The following is a 16,976-nucleotide window of genomic DNA, read 5'->3' as shown; positions in this document are numbered from 1 at the left end:
ATAATTACTTACCTGAGCCCTCGAAAGTCCCGCGCTGAGAACGCACTTGATCTCGGCATGGTCTTCTCAGCTCTTTATTGGATAGATTGATAGCAGCGCAGCCATTGGCTCCCGCTGCTGTCAATCAAATCCAATGCCGTGGGCGCCGGGAGGCAAGGCTGAGTCCAGCATTCGTGTCTATGGGCTCGGGAGTGCGCCCACAAGGTAACCCCGTTGGGAAAAACGCTTCCCAGAGGGGGTTATCTGAGGCGGGGAGGAGCTGAGACAGCCGCCGAGGGACCCCAGAAGATGAGGATTGGGACCACTTTGTGCAAAACGAGCTGCACAGTGGAGGTAAGTATGACATGTTTGTTATATATTTTTTTTATTATTCAAACCTTTACAATCACTTTAAGCTAACTAATCACCTAGATGACTCAGTGCCCACCCAGACTAGTTCTCCAGTAAGAAGACCTAGGGTTGTCCAAATCTCTAAAGGATTATCAGACAGAAACAATAGGTGACTCAATTAACAATTAGAATTCACACATAGGAGGCACACAATGGAGAAATGATACCTTAGTAAACAGATTATAGCAGGAGACCCGGAATCAGGTTGTTTTGAGCTGATGATATTAACATCTGCTCTGAGTCTCACAGTCTAAAGCAGTCATTGCTGGCTTGGGCTAGGGTGACCACGTGTCGCGGATTGCCCGGGACAGCCCCACATTTTGCAGGTCTGTCCCAGGCACCTTCATTCCAGGACAATACAGTGTCCCGGAATGAAACTGACACAGCTACCCCCCAAGCCAAACTGATGCCCCCAAAAAAGGCCGCCACATCACCGCTTTACTCAATGACAGTACTTGTCCTGGCCAGGAATGCCTGGAGGAGCACAGTCCCCACCCCCTGCTTGTAATTGGAGAAATAATAAATCCCGCCTCTTGTGTCCACTCACTGTGCTGTGATTCGTTACACCACAAGCTGATTTTTGGGAAGGGAGGGTGTCCCTGAATGGTAGTTTGGAAATGTGGTCACCCTAGCTTGGGCACAAAGGCCCCAAATCTGTATCCAGGTTCTAGATTCCCAGAGACTGTGGCCCGGATTCAGATAGAGATACGACGGCGTATCTCCTGATACGCCGTCGTATGTCTGAGTTCCGTAGGTCGGATCTATGCGGCTGATTCATAGAATCAGGTTCCGCATAGATCTCCCTAAGATCCGACAGGTGTAAGTGACTTACACCGTCGGATCTTAGGCTGCAATTCCAGGCCGGCCGCTAGGTGGCGTTTCGTTTTTACACGCGACGAATATGCAAATGAGGATTTCCGCCGATTCAGAAACGAACGCCCGCCGATTTTTTTTTAAGTCGCTTGCGTTCGGCTTTTTCCGGCGTATAGTTACCCCTGCTATGTGAGGGGTATCCTATGTTATGTATGGCCGTCATTCCCGCACAGAGTTTTGAATTTTTACGTCGTTTGTGTACGTCGATTTAGAAAAGAGCTGGACGCAAGTTAAGCTCACGTCGAAACCAATGACGTCCTAGCGACGTCATTTGGAGCAATGCACGCAGGAAAAATTTGCGGACGGCGCATGCGCTGTTCGATCGGTGGGGGGGGACGCGCCTGATTTAAATTGTAGACGCCCCCTAGCCGCGAAATTTGAATTCCGCCGGGGGATTTACGATACACTGCCGCAAGTTTTGAGGTAAGTGCTTTCTGAATTAAGCACTTGCCTCAAAAACTAGCGCCGGCGGATCGTAAATCTAAAGATCCGCTAACCTATCTGAATCCGGCCCTGTGTGTTTTGGGGAGACGTAGCAGACGCGGCAGACTAAGAATAGAGCCCCCTCAAAAGCCAGGGCCCATAGTCAGTAGACAAAAGGCTACCCTGTAGTTCTCTCCAAAAGTCCCTGTGCTGGTTGGGTCTGATCTTCTGCCCGACACTCATAGTATAGCCCCGCCATCAGTGCAAGCAGACCCGTGACGCAGGAGAGTGTTTTTTTGTTAAATAATCAATTATCACAAATACTTATTCTTAATTCCAGTGACACCAACAATTTACGGTTCATTTTATTTCCACTGACACCAACCAAGGGAATAATTGTATCCCCTTGTTAGCCTTAGGTGGATGTCGGATTTAAAAATGACTCTCATATATCAGCCCAGCTTCTGACTTCTATAATGAATACTGTTTTTTTTTTTCTGTTAAATTTTAATCCACGTTGGTCCTTGTAGGATTTGCATGGTGACAGAGTAAAGGTTACTCAGAGTATAATGCCGGGACCCAGCTGTGCTCCCATTTTCTAGCTCTGCTGTAAACTTCAATGTTCTTGACAGCTGCCATGTACATAAGATGAGATTGTGATGAATAGACTGTGTAGAATGTATATTAATTTTTTTTTCATCAAGGGCTGGATTCAGAAAGATCAGCGGATCTTTCTGTTGGCATAAGGTATCTCAGATACGTTAATTTGGGTGCAAATTCCGTATTCAGAAAGAACTTGCGCCCTAAGTTACGGCTGTGTAACGTATGTGGGCCGGCGTAAGCCCGCCTAATTCAAATGGGGATATTGTGGGCGTGTTTTATTTAAATTTAACATGACCCCAGTGCGCATGCACTTCGACGTGAACGTAAATTACGTCCAGCCCTATTCGTGAACGACTTAAGCAAACGACGTAAAAAATTCAAAATTCGACGCGGGAACGACGTCCATACTTAACATTGCGTACGCCTCATAGAAGCAGGAGCAACGTTACGCCGGAAAAGCCTAACGTAAACGACGTAACAAAATAGCGCCGGGCGTACGTACGTTTGTGAATCGGCGTATCTACCTAATTAGCATATTCCTCGCGTAAATCGACGAAAGCGCCACCTAGCGGCCAGCGTACAATTGCAACTAAGATACGACGGCGTAAGAGACTTACGCCGGTCGGATCTTAGTCAACTCTATGCGTAACTGATTCTACGGACGCCGCAACTCAGAGATACGACGGCGTATCTGGAGATACGCCGTCGTATCTCCTACCTGAATCCGGCCCCAAGTATATTTGCAGAGTTTTTTTTCAAAAATAATTTTTTATTTACTTGCAATGTGCCTTCGAATGTGTTTTTTTTTTTTAAAGAGTTAAAGTGTCACTAAACCCACATCATGAAATACTCAATCACAAAAAATGATCAGTCACTATGGGATTTGTTTTTTGTATTCTGCAAAAAACTCTGGTTGATCCTGCTGCTCTCTATCTCCCCCTTGTGTCTGTGTCACCAATTGAGCTAGGGATTTTGCAGAGCAGTGTTGGCAGCTCTGCACATGCTCAGTTTTCAGTGAGTTTCTACGCTTCCTTGCAGATTGCAGTCCTCTCCTCTCAGGGCCGATCGGCCCTATAGGCTCACTATGCAAGCCGCTTAGGGCCCCGCAAAGCTGCGGAGGGCCCCCCAAATTACTAGAGGCCCTTCCTGGTGAGAAGTCATTTTAGGCCCCTCACCCCACTTCTCAACTTCCTGGCTGCATGGGAGAAGAGGTAAGCAGTCGCAGTCAGCACCCCCCGCTTCTCATTTTAATGTAAGATGTCATTTCCGATAGTCACCGATGTCACCCCCTACCCTGCTTCCTAACTTTAATGTGACACGTCACTGTCGTCAGGGCCCCCCCCTCCCCAATTCTCAACTTTAATGTGACATGTCATTTTGCTTAGGGCCCCAGGGAGGTCAGGATCGGCACTGTCTCCTCTTCTAGGAGTGTCTAATTTTCTGAGTGACAGCTCTGAGTCTGCCTGAGGCCAATTACGTCACATCCAAGATAGAGAGGACGAATCCTGCCATCGGATAGTACAGACTGCAACAAAAGCCTGGTAAGGGTCTAAACCCTCACTACTCTATGCACAAATAAAACAAAATATTTGGCTTTAGACACAAATTAGAAGATAAGTGCCATGGAATGTGCACCAACCTGAATTCTATCCTCTCTACCCTCTGCCAAAGACATAAAGTGGTTGTAAACCTCAGACATAAAATATGAACAAAGTATATCCCTCTATAGTGTGTACTTGTCTCAATCCAGAGCACTAACCCCACGTACACACCTATACATTTCTTAGTGCGTTTTGCAGAAACAGTCCATTTAACATGGTTTCCTATGGTACTAGGTACTGGTTTGGGGGGAACCCACGCTATTTTTGTTTAACCAATTGAGACCCGCGCTATTGACAAAAGACGTCAACAGCGCGGCTCTCAAGTGGCAAGTGCATTACCGGCGCGCGCCTCTGGGGGGCGCGCAGCGGGTAAACACTGTCGCTGAAGAGCCGATGCGTGTACCTGGCGGCCGCGATGTCCGCCGGGTACACGCGATCGTCGGTAACACAGTAGGGACGTGGAGCTCTGTGTGTAAACACAGAGCTCCACGTGCTGTCAGAGGAGAGGAGACCGATCTGTGTCCCTTGTACATAGGGACACAGCATCGGTCACCTCCCCCAGTCACCCCCCTCCCCCCACACAGTTAGAACACACCCAGGATACACATTTAACCCCTTCTTCACCCCCTAGTGTTAACCCCTTCCCTGCCAGTCACATTTATACAGTAATTAGTGCATTTTTTATAGCACTGATCGCTGTATAAATGTGAATGGCGCCAAATTTGTGTCAAAAGTGTCCAATACATCAGCCGCAGTATCGCAGTCCCAATAAAAATCGCAGATCGCCGCCATTACTAGTAAAAAAAAAATAATAAAAAAAAATCATAATTCTGTTCCCCATTTTGTAGGCGCTATAACTTTTGCGCAAACCAGTCGCTTATTGCGATTTTTTTTTTTTTTTTACAAAAATACGTCGAAAAATACATATCGGCCTTAACTGACAAAAAAAAAAGTTTTTTAAAAAAAATTGGGATATTTATTATAGCAACAAGTAAAAAATATATATATTTTTTTTAAAGTGTCGCTCTTTTTTTGTTTATAGCGCAAAAAATAAAAACCGCAGAGGTGATCCACCAAAATAAAGCTCTATTTGTGGGGAAAAAAGGACGACAATTTTGTTTGGGAGCCACGTCTCATGACCGCGCAAATGTCAGTTAAAGCGACGCAGTGCCGGAAGCTGAAATTTCGCCTGGGAACGAAGGGGGTTTATGTGCCCAGTAAGCAAGTGGTTAATTATGGTGTGGGGGCGGGGTCCTCTCCAAATCCATACTAGAGCCCTTAGTGCAGTCCTCTTTCACTTACCTCATCCTTCCATTTTGCTTTTAAATGTCCTTATTTCTTCTGAGAAATCCTCACTTCCTGTTCTTCTGTCTGTAACTCCACACAGTAATGTAAGGCTTTCTCCCTGGTGTGGAGTGTCGTGCTCGCCCCCTCCCTTGTAATACAGGAAAGTCAGGACGCTCTCTACGTTGCAGATAGAGAAAGGAGCTGTGTGTTAGTGGGCGTTCTGACTCTTCTGTAGTCCAAGGGAGGGGGCGAGCACGACACTCCTCACCAGGGAGAAAGCCTTGCATTATCTGTGTGGAGTTACAGACAGAAGAGTTATACGGCGGCAGGTCGGCTCTGCTTGGCGAGATTACGTAGCTATACGTCATCTCGCCGAGCAGCCAATAGGGGCGTGCCCCCCGCTCGCCCCTGATGCCGACGCTAGCACCCGCGATCGCTCGTTACAGAGCGAGAGCCGGGAGCTGTGTTTGTCAACACACAGCTCCTGGTCCTGTCAGGGGGAGAAATGCCTGATTGTCTGTTCATACAATGTATGAACAGCGATCAGTCACGTCCCCTAGTCAGTCCACACCCCCTTCAGTTAGAACACACCCAGGGAACATACGTAACCCCTTCCTCGCCCCCTAGTGTTAACCCCTTCACTGCCAGTGGCATTTTTATAGTAATCAATGCATTTTTATGCCAATGGTCCCAAAAATGTGTCAAAAGTGTCCGAAGTGTCCGCCAGACCGATGGACTGTTTTCATCGGACAAACCGATCGTGTGTGGGCCCCATCGGTTTGTTTTCTATCGGTGAAAAAAAATAGTTTAAAATTTTTCCAATAGATAAAAAAACGATTGTCTGTGTGGAAGTCCATCGGTGAAAAATCCACGCATGCTCAGAATCAAGTTGACGCATGCTCGGAAGCATTGAACTTCATTTTTTTCAGCACGTCGTAGTGTTTTACGTCACCGCGTTTTGTCACGGTCGAATTTTTGACCTGTGGTGTGTAGGCAAGACTGATGAAAGTCAGCTTCATCGGATATCCGACGAAAAAATCCATCGGATTAGATTCCATCAGATATCCGATCGTATGTACGAGGCCTTACAGACCACTTTAACCTACAGGTAAGCCTAGATTAAGGCTTACCTGTAGGTGCAACAAATATCTCCTAAACCTACATGGTTTAGGAGATATTTGCAAAAGAAAGGCACCAATGTCTACGGTGCATGGGCCGTAGACAACGATGATCATGCCGTTAGTGGCGGCACCCGCGCGCATGTGCGGGAGTGACGTCATCGCGGCTCCGGAGCCGCCATATGCAGAAGTGACTCATGGAGAGATAGCGCCGACGGAGGATATGACGAGCACTGCTGCGGGGGCTTCGATCTCAGGTAAGTACTTCATAATGAAAAGATAACAAAAAGAGGGTTTATTTCCTCTTTAAACTCCCATTACTTTCACTATGCAGACCATAAATATAACATACAAGATATGATTGGATAAGCCAACAAGTGCTTTGTTTCCCCACTACTTTCCCTTTATACTGACTTATAACACATGCAATCATTTTAAGGTTGCGTGACCTTAGCTCAGGGGTGGCCAACCCGTGGCCCGCAAGCCGCATGCGGTACAAGAGAGTTCAGCATGCAGTCCGGGCATGTCTGGAGGGACACCATACAAGCATAGGAGCCACAGCGACCAGTAGGGACAAGTTAGGCAAAAGCACATATGGAGGGATGCCAGGGATGCAGTGCAAACATGGCAGTCGCCATAGGTGTGCGCAGCCTATTGCATTCGGGTGTGCACCCCAAACCTTAAACACACATGCCTTTGTCTGCAGTCTCTACTAGCTCCTGTCCCCACTCTCCATTCTGGGAGCACAACACGAGGGGGGAAGCCCAGGCAATAGGGGGAATCAGCACCGCACCAGTGGTTAGGGTGTGCCCAGGCACATCTGGCACACCCCCTGCGCACGCCTATGCCAGTCACGGTGGACACAGAACTGGGAATCCAGGCTGGAGGGATGCCGGGGCTTCCATTTTTGTAATTGCACCAGCAGCAGTCAATACAGGGATTGACTGCTGATAATGGCAGGCAAGTAAATTCTGCATGGAAGTATCTAGGGGGGTGCTGTGGGGGGATTCACCACCCACAACCTCCCTGCTACCCAGTGGCATAGCGTGGGTTGTCAGTGCCTGGGGCGAGGCAAGTAATTTGCGCCTCCCTGACCCATGGACTTACCTATTTTCAGCTAGCTCCAATCTGGTCACATGATCCACTGTGTGAGACAGCGGTGGCTGTAGGGAAGAGGAGTGGTAAGGCCTGGAGTGGTGACATTGTGCATATGTTCCTATTTTCCATCTGTTGTTGGTGCTCCCGCCTCTCCACACTTGTGACAGCGCCCCTCTAAATTTTGCACCCGGGGCGATGGCCCCCCCCCCTGGCACCCCCCACGCTACGCCACTGCTGCTACCTCCCCACAAAGACCACATAGCTGTGAGTGGGGGGCTTTGGGGGGGAGAAGCAACTGAAATCTTCCCCCAGCACCCCCCTCTAGATATGCGGCTGTATGTTACTCTCTTTTACTTTTGTAATAAAAAAGATTGCGATAAAATTATGTTTTATCACTCAGGTAAGTACGTTATCTATATCAGTGAAAGTTCACTTGTGCCCAACTTTTTCTTCTCATCAGCTATTCTTATTGTTGGTGTATTTTATGTGTGGCCCAAGAAATCCAAAAATGTGGACACCCCTGACTTAGCTGAAAAATGTTATCACTGGGCTGGATTCAAGTAGAATTGCGCTTTTTTTACGGAGGCTCGGGGCAACCTTTTTGCCCTGCGCCCCCGCAAATTTACTGCGCTGCCCTTGATTCACGGAGCAGTAGCTCCGTAAATTGCGTGGGCGCGCCGGCAAAATGCCCGGCGTAAGCGTGCGTAATTTAAATGATCCCGTAGGGGGCGGGAATCATTTAAATTAGGCGCGTTCCCGCGCCGATCATAGAGCGCATGCTCCGTCGGGAAACTTTCCCGATGTGCATTGCGGCAAATGACGTCGCAAGGACGTCATTTGCTTCAAAGTGAACGTGAATGGCGTCCAGCGCCATTCACGATTCACTTACGCAAACTACGTAAATTTCAAATTTCGCGACGCGGGAACGACGGGTATACGTAACATTGGCTGCCCCTGCTAATAGCAGGGGCAGCCTTACGTGAAAACCGCCGTACGGAAACGGCGTAAATTGCGTACGCAGGGCTCGCGCAACGTTGTGAATCAGCGTTAGTATGCAATTTGCATACTATACACTGAGCACAACGTGAATGCCACCTAGCGGCCATCGCAAGAATGCAGCCTAAGATATGCGGGCATAAGAGCCTTATGCCGCGCATATCTTAGGCTGCAGTCGGCGTAACGAGGTTCCTGAATCAGGAGCATTCGTTACGCCGGGGCAAGTAAGCAATTGCGCTGTGTAACTTATGGTTACACAGGCGCAATTGCTTCTTGAATCCAGACCCTTGTTATTTAACATGTTTTTTTTTTTTGTTTTTTTTTTCGAAATATCTTGGAATACTTGAATTTAGATGCATATATTTCTAATAAAATTCTAAAAATAATGCATATACTAAAGACACAAACAAGAGCATCAAAAAGAATGGATTTACTCTTTATAAACATCTTAGAAAAATAATTTATACCTCAATAATGGTTGGTTTTCCCACACTCTCAAAGGTTGGAGATCCATACAGTACGCCATCACTGAAAGGGGTCCGCTGAATGTAGCGCAGCCAACCCGGTCGGTCAGGATAGCCCATTAAGTTTGTGTTAAAGGTGATTGGATCATTGCTTAGCTCTCCTATACAAAAAAAAAAAAAAACATTATTTCAGTTGGCAGATTTAAAATAATTCCATACACTTTAGACTGTTGGACGTACACTATGATGTCAGAAGTATTGGGACACGTGTCTTTACACACACATGAACTTCAATGGCGTACACACGTGCGGGTGTCCTGGCGGTAAAAAGGGAAACCTGAGGGGAAAACCAAGAACCTGCTCAGTAACTTTTTCCTCCTACACACGACCGGGTTTCCCGACAGGTAAACTGCCATGAGAGCTTTGGTCGGGAATCCCGGCCGTGTGTATGCTCCATCGCAGTGTTTCCCTGTCGGGAGCATACACATGGCCAGTTTTCCCGGCTAAAGGCTCTGCCGGATCCACCCCCCAGATGGAGAGGTTTCTCCCGCACGCAGTCTAGCACTCCATCTTTCAATTTACTCAGCCGACAACTCCTCCCCAGCAGGCTGTGAGTATATGTAGGAGGCCTGCCCCCTGCCAATCCTAGATGGGGATTGGTCAGAGCTCCTCACACATACTCCATGCCACTCCAACTCTCAGCCCTGCCCCATCTTCCAGAACATTCTCACTGAAAGCAGAGGAGTCGTCCAAGAGCTGAAGCACATGTCAGTCACACCCACTGCTACACTAACCACTCCCTGCCCCCAGATCAAAAACAAACAGGCCTAGCATGCAGCATTAGGCCTGCTTATTTACCTGCGCTGATAGAACCTCAAACACTATGGCCCGGATTCACAAAGCACTTACGCCGACGTATCTCGAGATACGTCGCGTAAGTCTAACTATGCGCTGTCGTATCTGTGCACCGTGCCCACAGTCTGAGATACGCCTAAAAATAGGTTTCCTACGACTGACGTAATTTGCCTACGCCGTCGTATCGTTGGCGCATATTTACCCTGGGCGCATTTTCCACTCCCATTGATTATCTATGCATATATGCAAATGAGGGAGATACGCCGATTCACGAACGTACTTGCGCCCGGCGCATAATATACGCGGTTTGCGTAAGTCGTACGTCCGGCGTAGAGTTATTCCCCATATAGGAGGCGCAACTCATGCAAAGGTATGGACCAGGGAACAGACCCGTCGTATTTTACGTCGTTTACGTAGTACGTGAATAGGGCTGGGCGTAGGTTACGTTCACGTCGTAGGCAGTGATCCGTCGTATCTTAGGGAGTAGTTCCGACGTGATTCTGAGCATGCGCACAGGGATTGGGCCAAGGGACGGCGCATGCGCTGTTCATTTTAAGTACTTCTATGGCGCTTGGCCCATCATTTGCATGGGGTCACGCCTCATTAGCATGGCTCACGCCCACTTCCACCTACGCTGGCTTACGCCGAGGAAACCCAGCGTATCTTTAAGAGCGAGTGGGAGCGAGTGCTTGGTGAATCCAGTGCTTGCCTCTGTGCGCGGCGTCGGCGTAGCATATATTACTTACGTTACGCCCACATAAATATGCGCCGATGTATGTGAATCCTGGCCTATACATCTAGCACCTACCTATGGTAGAGGGTGCTACCCTTGCTTGTGACTTTAATGTTTTGCTTGACTTTGGCCAATCATAACAATGCAGCGTGTGACACATATTATTGAACTTACAAAACTCTCTGAAATCGCAAATGAATGAATATGAATGAATTTGTTGTCTTCGTTATCATTTATTTTGGATTTGTTCAAATTCGTTGAAATTGTGATTCAGAGATTCAGATATACCCAAATCTCCGAAAAACTGTTGTCCAATTGCTGGATTCACGTAGGGCGGCGTATTTTTGAGCCGGCGTAGCGTATCGTATTTACGCTACGCCGCCGTAAGTCAGAGAGGCAAGTGCTGTATTCACAAAGCACTTGCCTCCTAAGTTACGGCGGCGTAGCGTAAATGGGCCGGCGTAAGCACGCCTAATTCAAATTGTGAAGAGGTGGGTGTGTTTTATGTAAATAAACCATGACCCGACGTAATTGACGTTTTTAACGAACGGCGCATGCGCCGTCCGTGGACATATCCCAGTGTGCATTGCTCCAAAGTACACCGCAAGGACTTATTGGTTTCGACGTGAATGTAAATTACGTCCAGCCCCATTCACGGACGACTTACGCAAACAACGTAAAATTTTCAAAATTCGAAACGGGAACGACGTCCATACTTAACATTGGCTAGGCCAGCTTTTTGTTAGACTAACTTTATGCCTGAAAACGCCTTACGTAAACGGCGTATCAAGCGTACGTTCGTGAATAGGCGTATCCTGCTGATTTACGCATTCTAGGCGTAAATCAGCGTTCACGCCCCTAGCGGCCGGCCTAAATAGACAGCTAAGATACGTCGTATCTTAGCTACATTTAAGTGTATCTCATTTCGAGAATACACTTAAAGATACGACGGCTTAGATTCAGAGTTACGACGGCGTATCTACTGATACGCCGGCTTAACTCTTTGTGAATCTGGCTACAAATTTCAGTGTCTAACAAAACTAATCACACGTGTCTAATTTCTATACTCAGACACCAATAGGGAACATTGTTTCCATACCTGGTTTTGGGTAGGGGGGGAATTCCCCTTTGTAGTATTCTCTCTCCAGAACGTGGACGAACAGAACGCCGGAGGAAGGATAGACGTTGCGGTCGGAGTGCACCTTGGACAGGATGGTATACACTGCAAAGTGGAGAATAAACATGAACACCATTTCTATATGTGATACCAGGAGGAGAATGATGCAAATCTCTGCGGGGGATGGGAAGTAACAGTTTATTAATGTGTTAGCACAGTATCAGGTTATTACACAGTGTGAACTACTGACACCAGATCCCATGGAGACATCACAGCTTGGTAAGGAAGACATCTGAAACTCATTAAAGGTTTACGTATAACATATGTAGACCTTGTTGTGTCACAGTCAGAGCCCTTCACACACCCAATGTCACAATAAAAGCAGTGCAGCGCAACCTAAATGTAAATATAAACACTAATATATAGGGGCAGAGCCACAAAGAGAGTACGCCGGCGTATCTACTGATACGCCGGCGTACTTTCAAATTTCCCGCGTCGTATCTTTGGTTTCAAACCAAGATACGACGGCATCTGGGTAAGATCCGACAGGTGTACGGCTTCGTACGCCTTCGGATCTTAGATGCAATACTTTGGCGTCCGCTGGGTGGAGTTCCCGTCGTTTTCCACGTCGAGTATGCAAATTCGCTATTTCCGACGATCCACGAACGTACGAGCGGCCGTCGCATTCTTTTACGTTGTCTCTAGTCGGCTTTTTCCGGCATATAGTTAAAGCTGCTGTTTTGTGGCGTATGGCCGTCGTTCCCGCGTTTAATTTGAATTGTTTTTTTTTCATTTGCGTAAGTCGTCCGTGAATCGGGATGGACGTAATTTACGTCCACGTCCAAAAGAAAGACGTCCTTGCGACGTCATTTAGCACAATGCACGGCGGGAAATTTAGGGACGGCGCATGCGCAGTTCATTCGGCGCGGGGACGCGCTTCATTTAAATGAAACACGCCCCCCTACTCACGATTTGAATTAGGCGCCGTTACGCCGCGAGAGATACACTACGCCGCCATAACTTACGGCGCAAATTCGTTGAGGATTCAAACCAAAAAAATACGATACGATGCCCTGGGGCAGATCTTTGTGGATCTGCCTCATAATGTCCATGAGAAGAAACAATCCACAAGTGATTGTGAAAAGGCACAATGAAAATGACGGCATGCAATGTGGATCTAACGTGGCCAGAAATGCCTCCACCGCACACAGAGTGGCCTCTCACCTCACTGATTCGACCTATAATAGGTCACATGGCATGTAACTCATTCCCAGTATAACTACTTAGAACATCCAAGCGATCAGCATACCAAAGGTGTTGATCAAGGTCCTGAGCTTTGTCTCCAACATGCATATGAAACATAAATGAAGACAATCTAGTGCTCTCTGTATATGGAGTGTTTAATTGTAAGATAAAACAAAAGCGAAACTACTCACAAAGACGGCACTCAAACGCAAGTGCTTACAGACAGCATAGGAAACAATTGCAACAGCGATGGCTGTGGGCGACGTCTGTAGTGACTCCTCGTGACTCCTCCCCCTCATACGCATTATGTCCGTAGGCGGGACTTCATCAGCGCGAGTTAGGATGTCATCCTACCTCGTGCTGATGAAGTCCCGCCTACGGACGTAACGCGTACAAGGGGGAGGAGTCACGACAGACGTCGCCCACAGCCATCGCTGTTGCAATTGTTTCCTATGCTGTCTGTAAGCACTTGCGTTTGAGTGCCGTCTTTGTGAGTAGTTTCGCTTTTGTTTTATCTTACAATTAAACACTCCTTATACAGAGAGCACTAGATTGTCTTCATTTATGTTTCATATGCATGTTGGAGACAAAGCTCAGGACCTTGATCAACACCTTTGGTATGCTGATCCTTGGACATGCCCCAGTTGAAGTCTGTGAAGACGAAACCCGTCGGGCTTATTGGACTCTCAGCATTTACTGCACTTTAGACCCGATCACTCTGTGTTGTGGTTTTTTTGCATGGACTTTTTTCCATTTACCCATTTGTATTTCATGCTTTGAACTTTTGAAGTGCAATATGTTTGTTTTTAATTTTTTGTGATTTTTAAATCAAAACGTTTTTACACCATGAGGAGGTGTTTCCTCTGTTTTTTCTCCTTTTGACATTGGAGATTTTTGGAGCATTCCCCCCACATCATCCCATTGGAATTTCCTGTGGCCATCCTTACCAGCATACCTCTGGAGCTCACCTGGTACATCAACTCAAGGAGTCATATCCACGCCGGTGTCCAAGGAGGGCGTTTGGCCCACACAAGCCTTTGGGATCCACCCACCGTATGGTGAGCTGTGGGTCAACATCATCCGGTAAGAGTATTTAAACCTTACTTATATGCCAAGGAATACCTGCCTGGAGATTTGATGGGTCTGACAGAGGGAATTAAGCACCTTTATGCATACATGTGATTTTAACAAGACCATCCTTATGCACATATGGGACTGGACTCTTTGGCTGCATTTGTTTTCAGCATAGATTCATTTGATTGCATTGATTGTTTTTCTTCACTTCATTGTTTTGATTCACAATATTTCTATTTACACAGCTACTTTGCTAATATTTGATCTCTCCTTTTGGCACAGTGCTTTTTGTATCTAGATCAGGGAGTGGATGTGAGATCCATCCCACAAGTTACTTACACTTTAGAACCACCTTGATAGGTGGATCACTCATTTAATTTTAATATTTTTGGCGCTGCATTTTTTCTTTCCACTTAAATAAACCCTTGCCTATTGGCTGAGACACCTCATCCATTCATGATCTGTCCTTGCTATGCCCATGTCTTATCTAATGTCACCAGCTACAATGCCACCTAGTGACAGAAGAGAGAAGTGCAACAATTCCAGAATTAGGGGGAAATCAGTGGCTCTCCTAACAATTAGCCAGGACAATTACTACCTGGCAAAATAATTTGTTAGCAACCCTGCCTAAACACCAGGGTGCTACATCTATGTATGTATATTCATCTGTTTTATACACTATATTGCCTTTACACGCACATGAATTCTAATGGCATTCCAGTCTTATAGCTGGATTCAGAGAGAGATACGCCGGCGTATCAGTAGATACGCCGACGTAACTCTGAATCTGCGCCGTCGTAAATTTAAGCGTATTCTGGAAACCAGATACGCTTAAATTAGGCTAAGATACGATCGGTGTAAGTCTCCTACGCCGTCGTATCTTAGGGTGCAATATTTACGCTTGCCGCTAGGTGGCGCTTCTGTTGAGTTCGGTGTAGAATATACAAATGACTAGATACGCCGATTCACGAACGTACGTGCGGCCGTCGCAGTAAAGATACACCGTGTCCGTAAGAGATACGCCGCGTAAAGATAAAGCTGCCCCCTAGGTGGCGTAGCCAATGGTAAGTATGGCCTTCGTTCCCGCGTCGAAATTTGAAAATTTTACGTTGTTTGCGTAAGTCGTCCATGAATGGGGCTGGACGTAATTTACGTTCACGTCGAAACCAATATGTCCTTGCGGCGTACTTTGGAGCAATGCACACTGGGATATGTACACGGACGGCGCATGCGCCGTTCGTAAAAAACGTCAATCACGTCGGGTCACCAATCATTTCCATAAAACACGCCCCCCATCCTCATTTGAATTAGGCGTGCTTACGCCGGCCCCATTTACGCTACGCCGCCGTAAGTTAGGAGGCAAGTGCTTTGTGAATACAGTACTTGCCTCTCTGACTTAAGACGGCTTGCGTAAATACGATACGCTACGCCGCCTTAAAGATGCAGCGCCCTACCTGAATCCAGCTATTAGTCTGTAGGGTTCAATATTGAGTTGGCCCCGCCCTTTGCAGCTATAAGAGCTTGAACTCTTCTGGGAAGGTTTAGGAGGGTAGCCCTGTACACGCGGCCGGGAATCTCGTCAGGAAAAAAATGTTGTTTTTCCTGACGAGATTCCTGGCAAGCTTTCTTGCTCGCCAATTGTACACACGGGCCATTCGAAAGAACCGCCGTTCTCTTGAATGGCAGGAACGCGGTGACGTCATTGACTACAACGAGCGTGCACTCGTCACATTCGATGCCGTCGCCGCCATCTTGCTACTTCCTACACTATGCCTTGGACGCTACCGCGCCTGCGTCGAAGTCTCATCGAACAAGCGCGTATTTGCATGGAGGCAGGTAAGTATACAGATGCTCTGGTTTCTCGGCAGGAAAACATTTTTCTCGTTGAGATTCCAGGCAGTTTTCTTGACGAGAAACCATACACACACACACAGTTTTCTCGGAAAAAAACTCTCCCAACAGCTTTTATGCCAAGAAAACCGTTCGTGTGTCCAGGGCCGTTGCGACAGGACAGGCAAACCAAGCAATTGCTTGGGGCCCCAGAGCTGGCCTGGGGCCCCGATCTGGCATGCTGGGCCACCCTCCCTCGCAACTCGCTCGCTGCACGGGAGGAGGAAGGAGGATGAGGGAGGAGGAAGAACTAAGAAGCCATTTTCGGTAGCGGCCGAAACCCCCCCACCCCCGCTTCTGAACTTGAAAAGACTAGGATGTCATTTCCGACAGCAGCACATCCCCAAGCTTCTCAACCCCGCCCTGTCGTTGTCCATTATGCTTGGGGCCCCCAAATTCCTTCAAATGGCCCTGCGTGTGTCTATAGGAATGTTTGACCATTCTTAACCACTTGAGACCCGCGCTATTGACAAAAGACGTCAACAGCGCGGCTCTCAAGTGCCGGGTGGACGTCTTTGGACGTCATTTAAAGTGCATTACCCGCGCGCGCCTCTGGGGGGGCACGCAGCGGGTAAACACTGTCCCGGCGCATCGCTGAAGAGCCGATGCCTGTACCTGGCGGCCGCGATGTCCCCCGGGTACACGCGATCGCCGGTAACACAGCAGGGTCATGGAGCTCTGTGTGTAAACACAGAGCTCCACGTGCTGTCAGAGGAGAGGAGACCGATCTGTGTCCCTTGTACATAGAGACACAGCATCGGTCACCTCCCCCAGTCACCCCCTCCCCCCACACAGTTAGAACACACCCAGGATACACATTTAACCCCTTCCTCACCCCCTAGTGTTAACCCCTTCCCTGTCAGTCACATTTATACAGTAATTAGTGCATTTTTAAAGGCACTGATCGCTGTATAAATGTGAATGGTCCCAAATTTGTGTCAAAAGTGTCCGATACGTCCGCCGCAATATCGCAGTCCCAATAAAAATCGCAGATCGCCGCTATTACTAGTAAAAAAAAATAATTAAAAAAAATCATAATTCTGTTCCCCATTTTGTAGGCGCTATAACTTTTGCGCAACCCAGTCGCTTATTGCGATTTTTTTTTTTTTAATAAAAATACGTCGAAAAATACATATCGGCCTTAACTGAGGGAAAAAAATGTTTTTTTTTTTTAAAAAATTGGGATATTTATTATAGCAACAAGTAAAA

General features: G+C 47.3%; 1 protein-coding gene across 4 annotated transcripts in view; it reads right to left on the bottom strand.

Moving 5' to 3' along the window:
• The window catches only part of SGCE (sarcoglycan epsilon), a 105,365-nt gene that overhangs the window by 58,389 nt on the left and 30,000 nt on the right, over positions 1 to 16,976 (bottom strand). For all 4 annotated transcript variants that reach the window (XM_040352314.1, XM_040352316.1, XM_040352315.1 and 1 more), the window contains 2 exons: positions 11,541 to 11,663; positions 8,857 to 9,014 (listed from right to left, as the gene is read on the bottom strand). In XM_040352314.1, coding sequence (XP_040208248.1) covers positions 8,857 to 9,014; positions 11,541 to 11,663 — 281 coding nt within the window. The remainder of the gene's footprint in view (positions 1 to 8,856; positions 9,015 to 11,540; positions 11,664 to 16,976) is intronic.

This window comes from Rana temporaria, chromosome 5 (genome assembly GCF_905171775.1).
Source record: "Rana temporaria chromosome 5, aRanTem1.1, whole genome shotgun sequence".
Classification (NCBI taxonomy): Eukaryota; Metazoa; Chordata; class Amphibia; order Anura; family Ranidae; genus Rana; species Rana temporaria.
The sequence above is the reverse complement of the archived record's forward strand: the minus strand, read 5'-3'. Positions and strand labels throughout refer to the sequence as shown.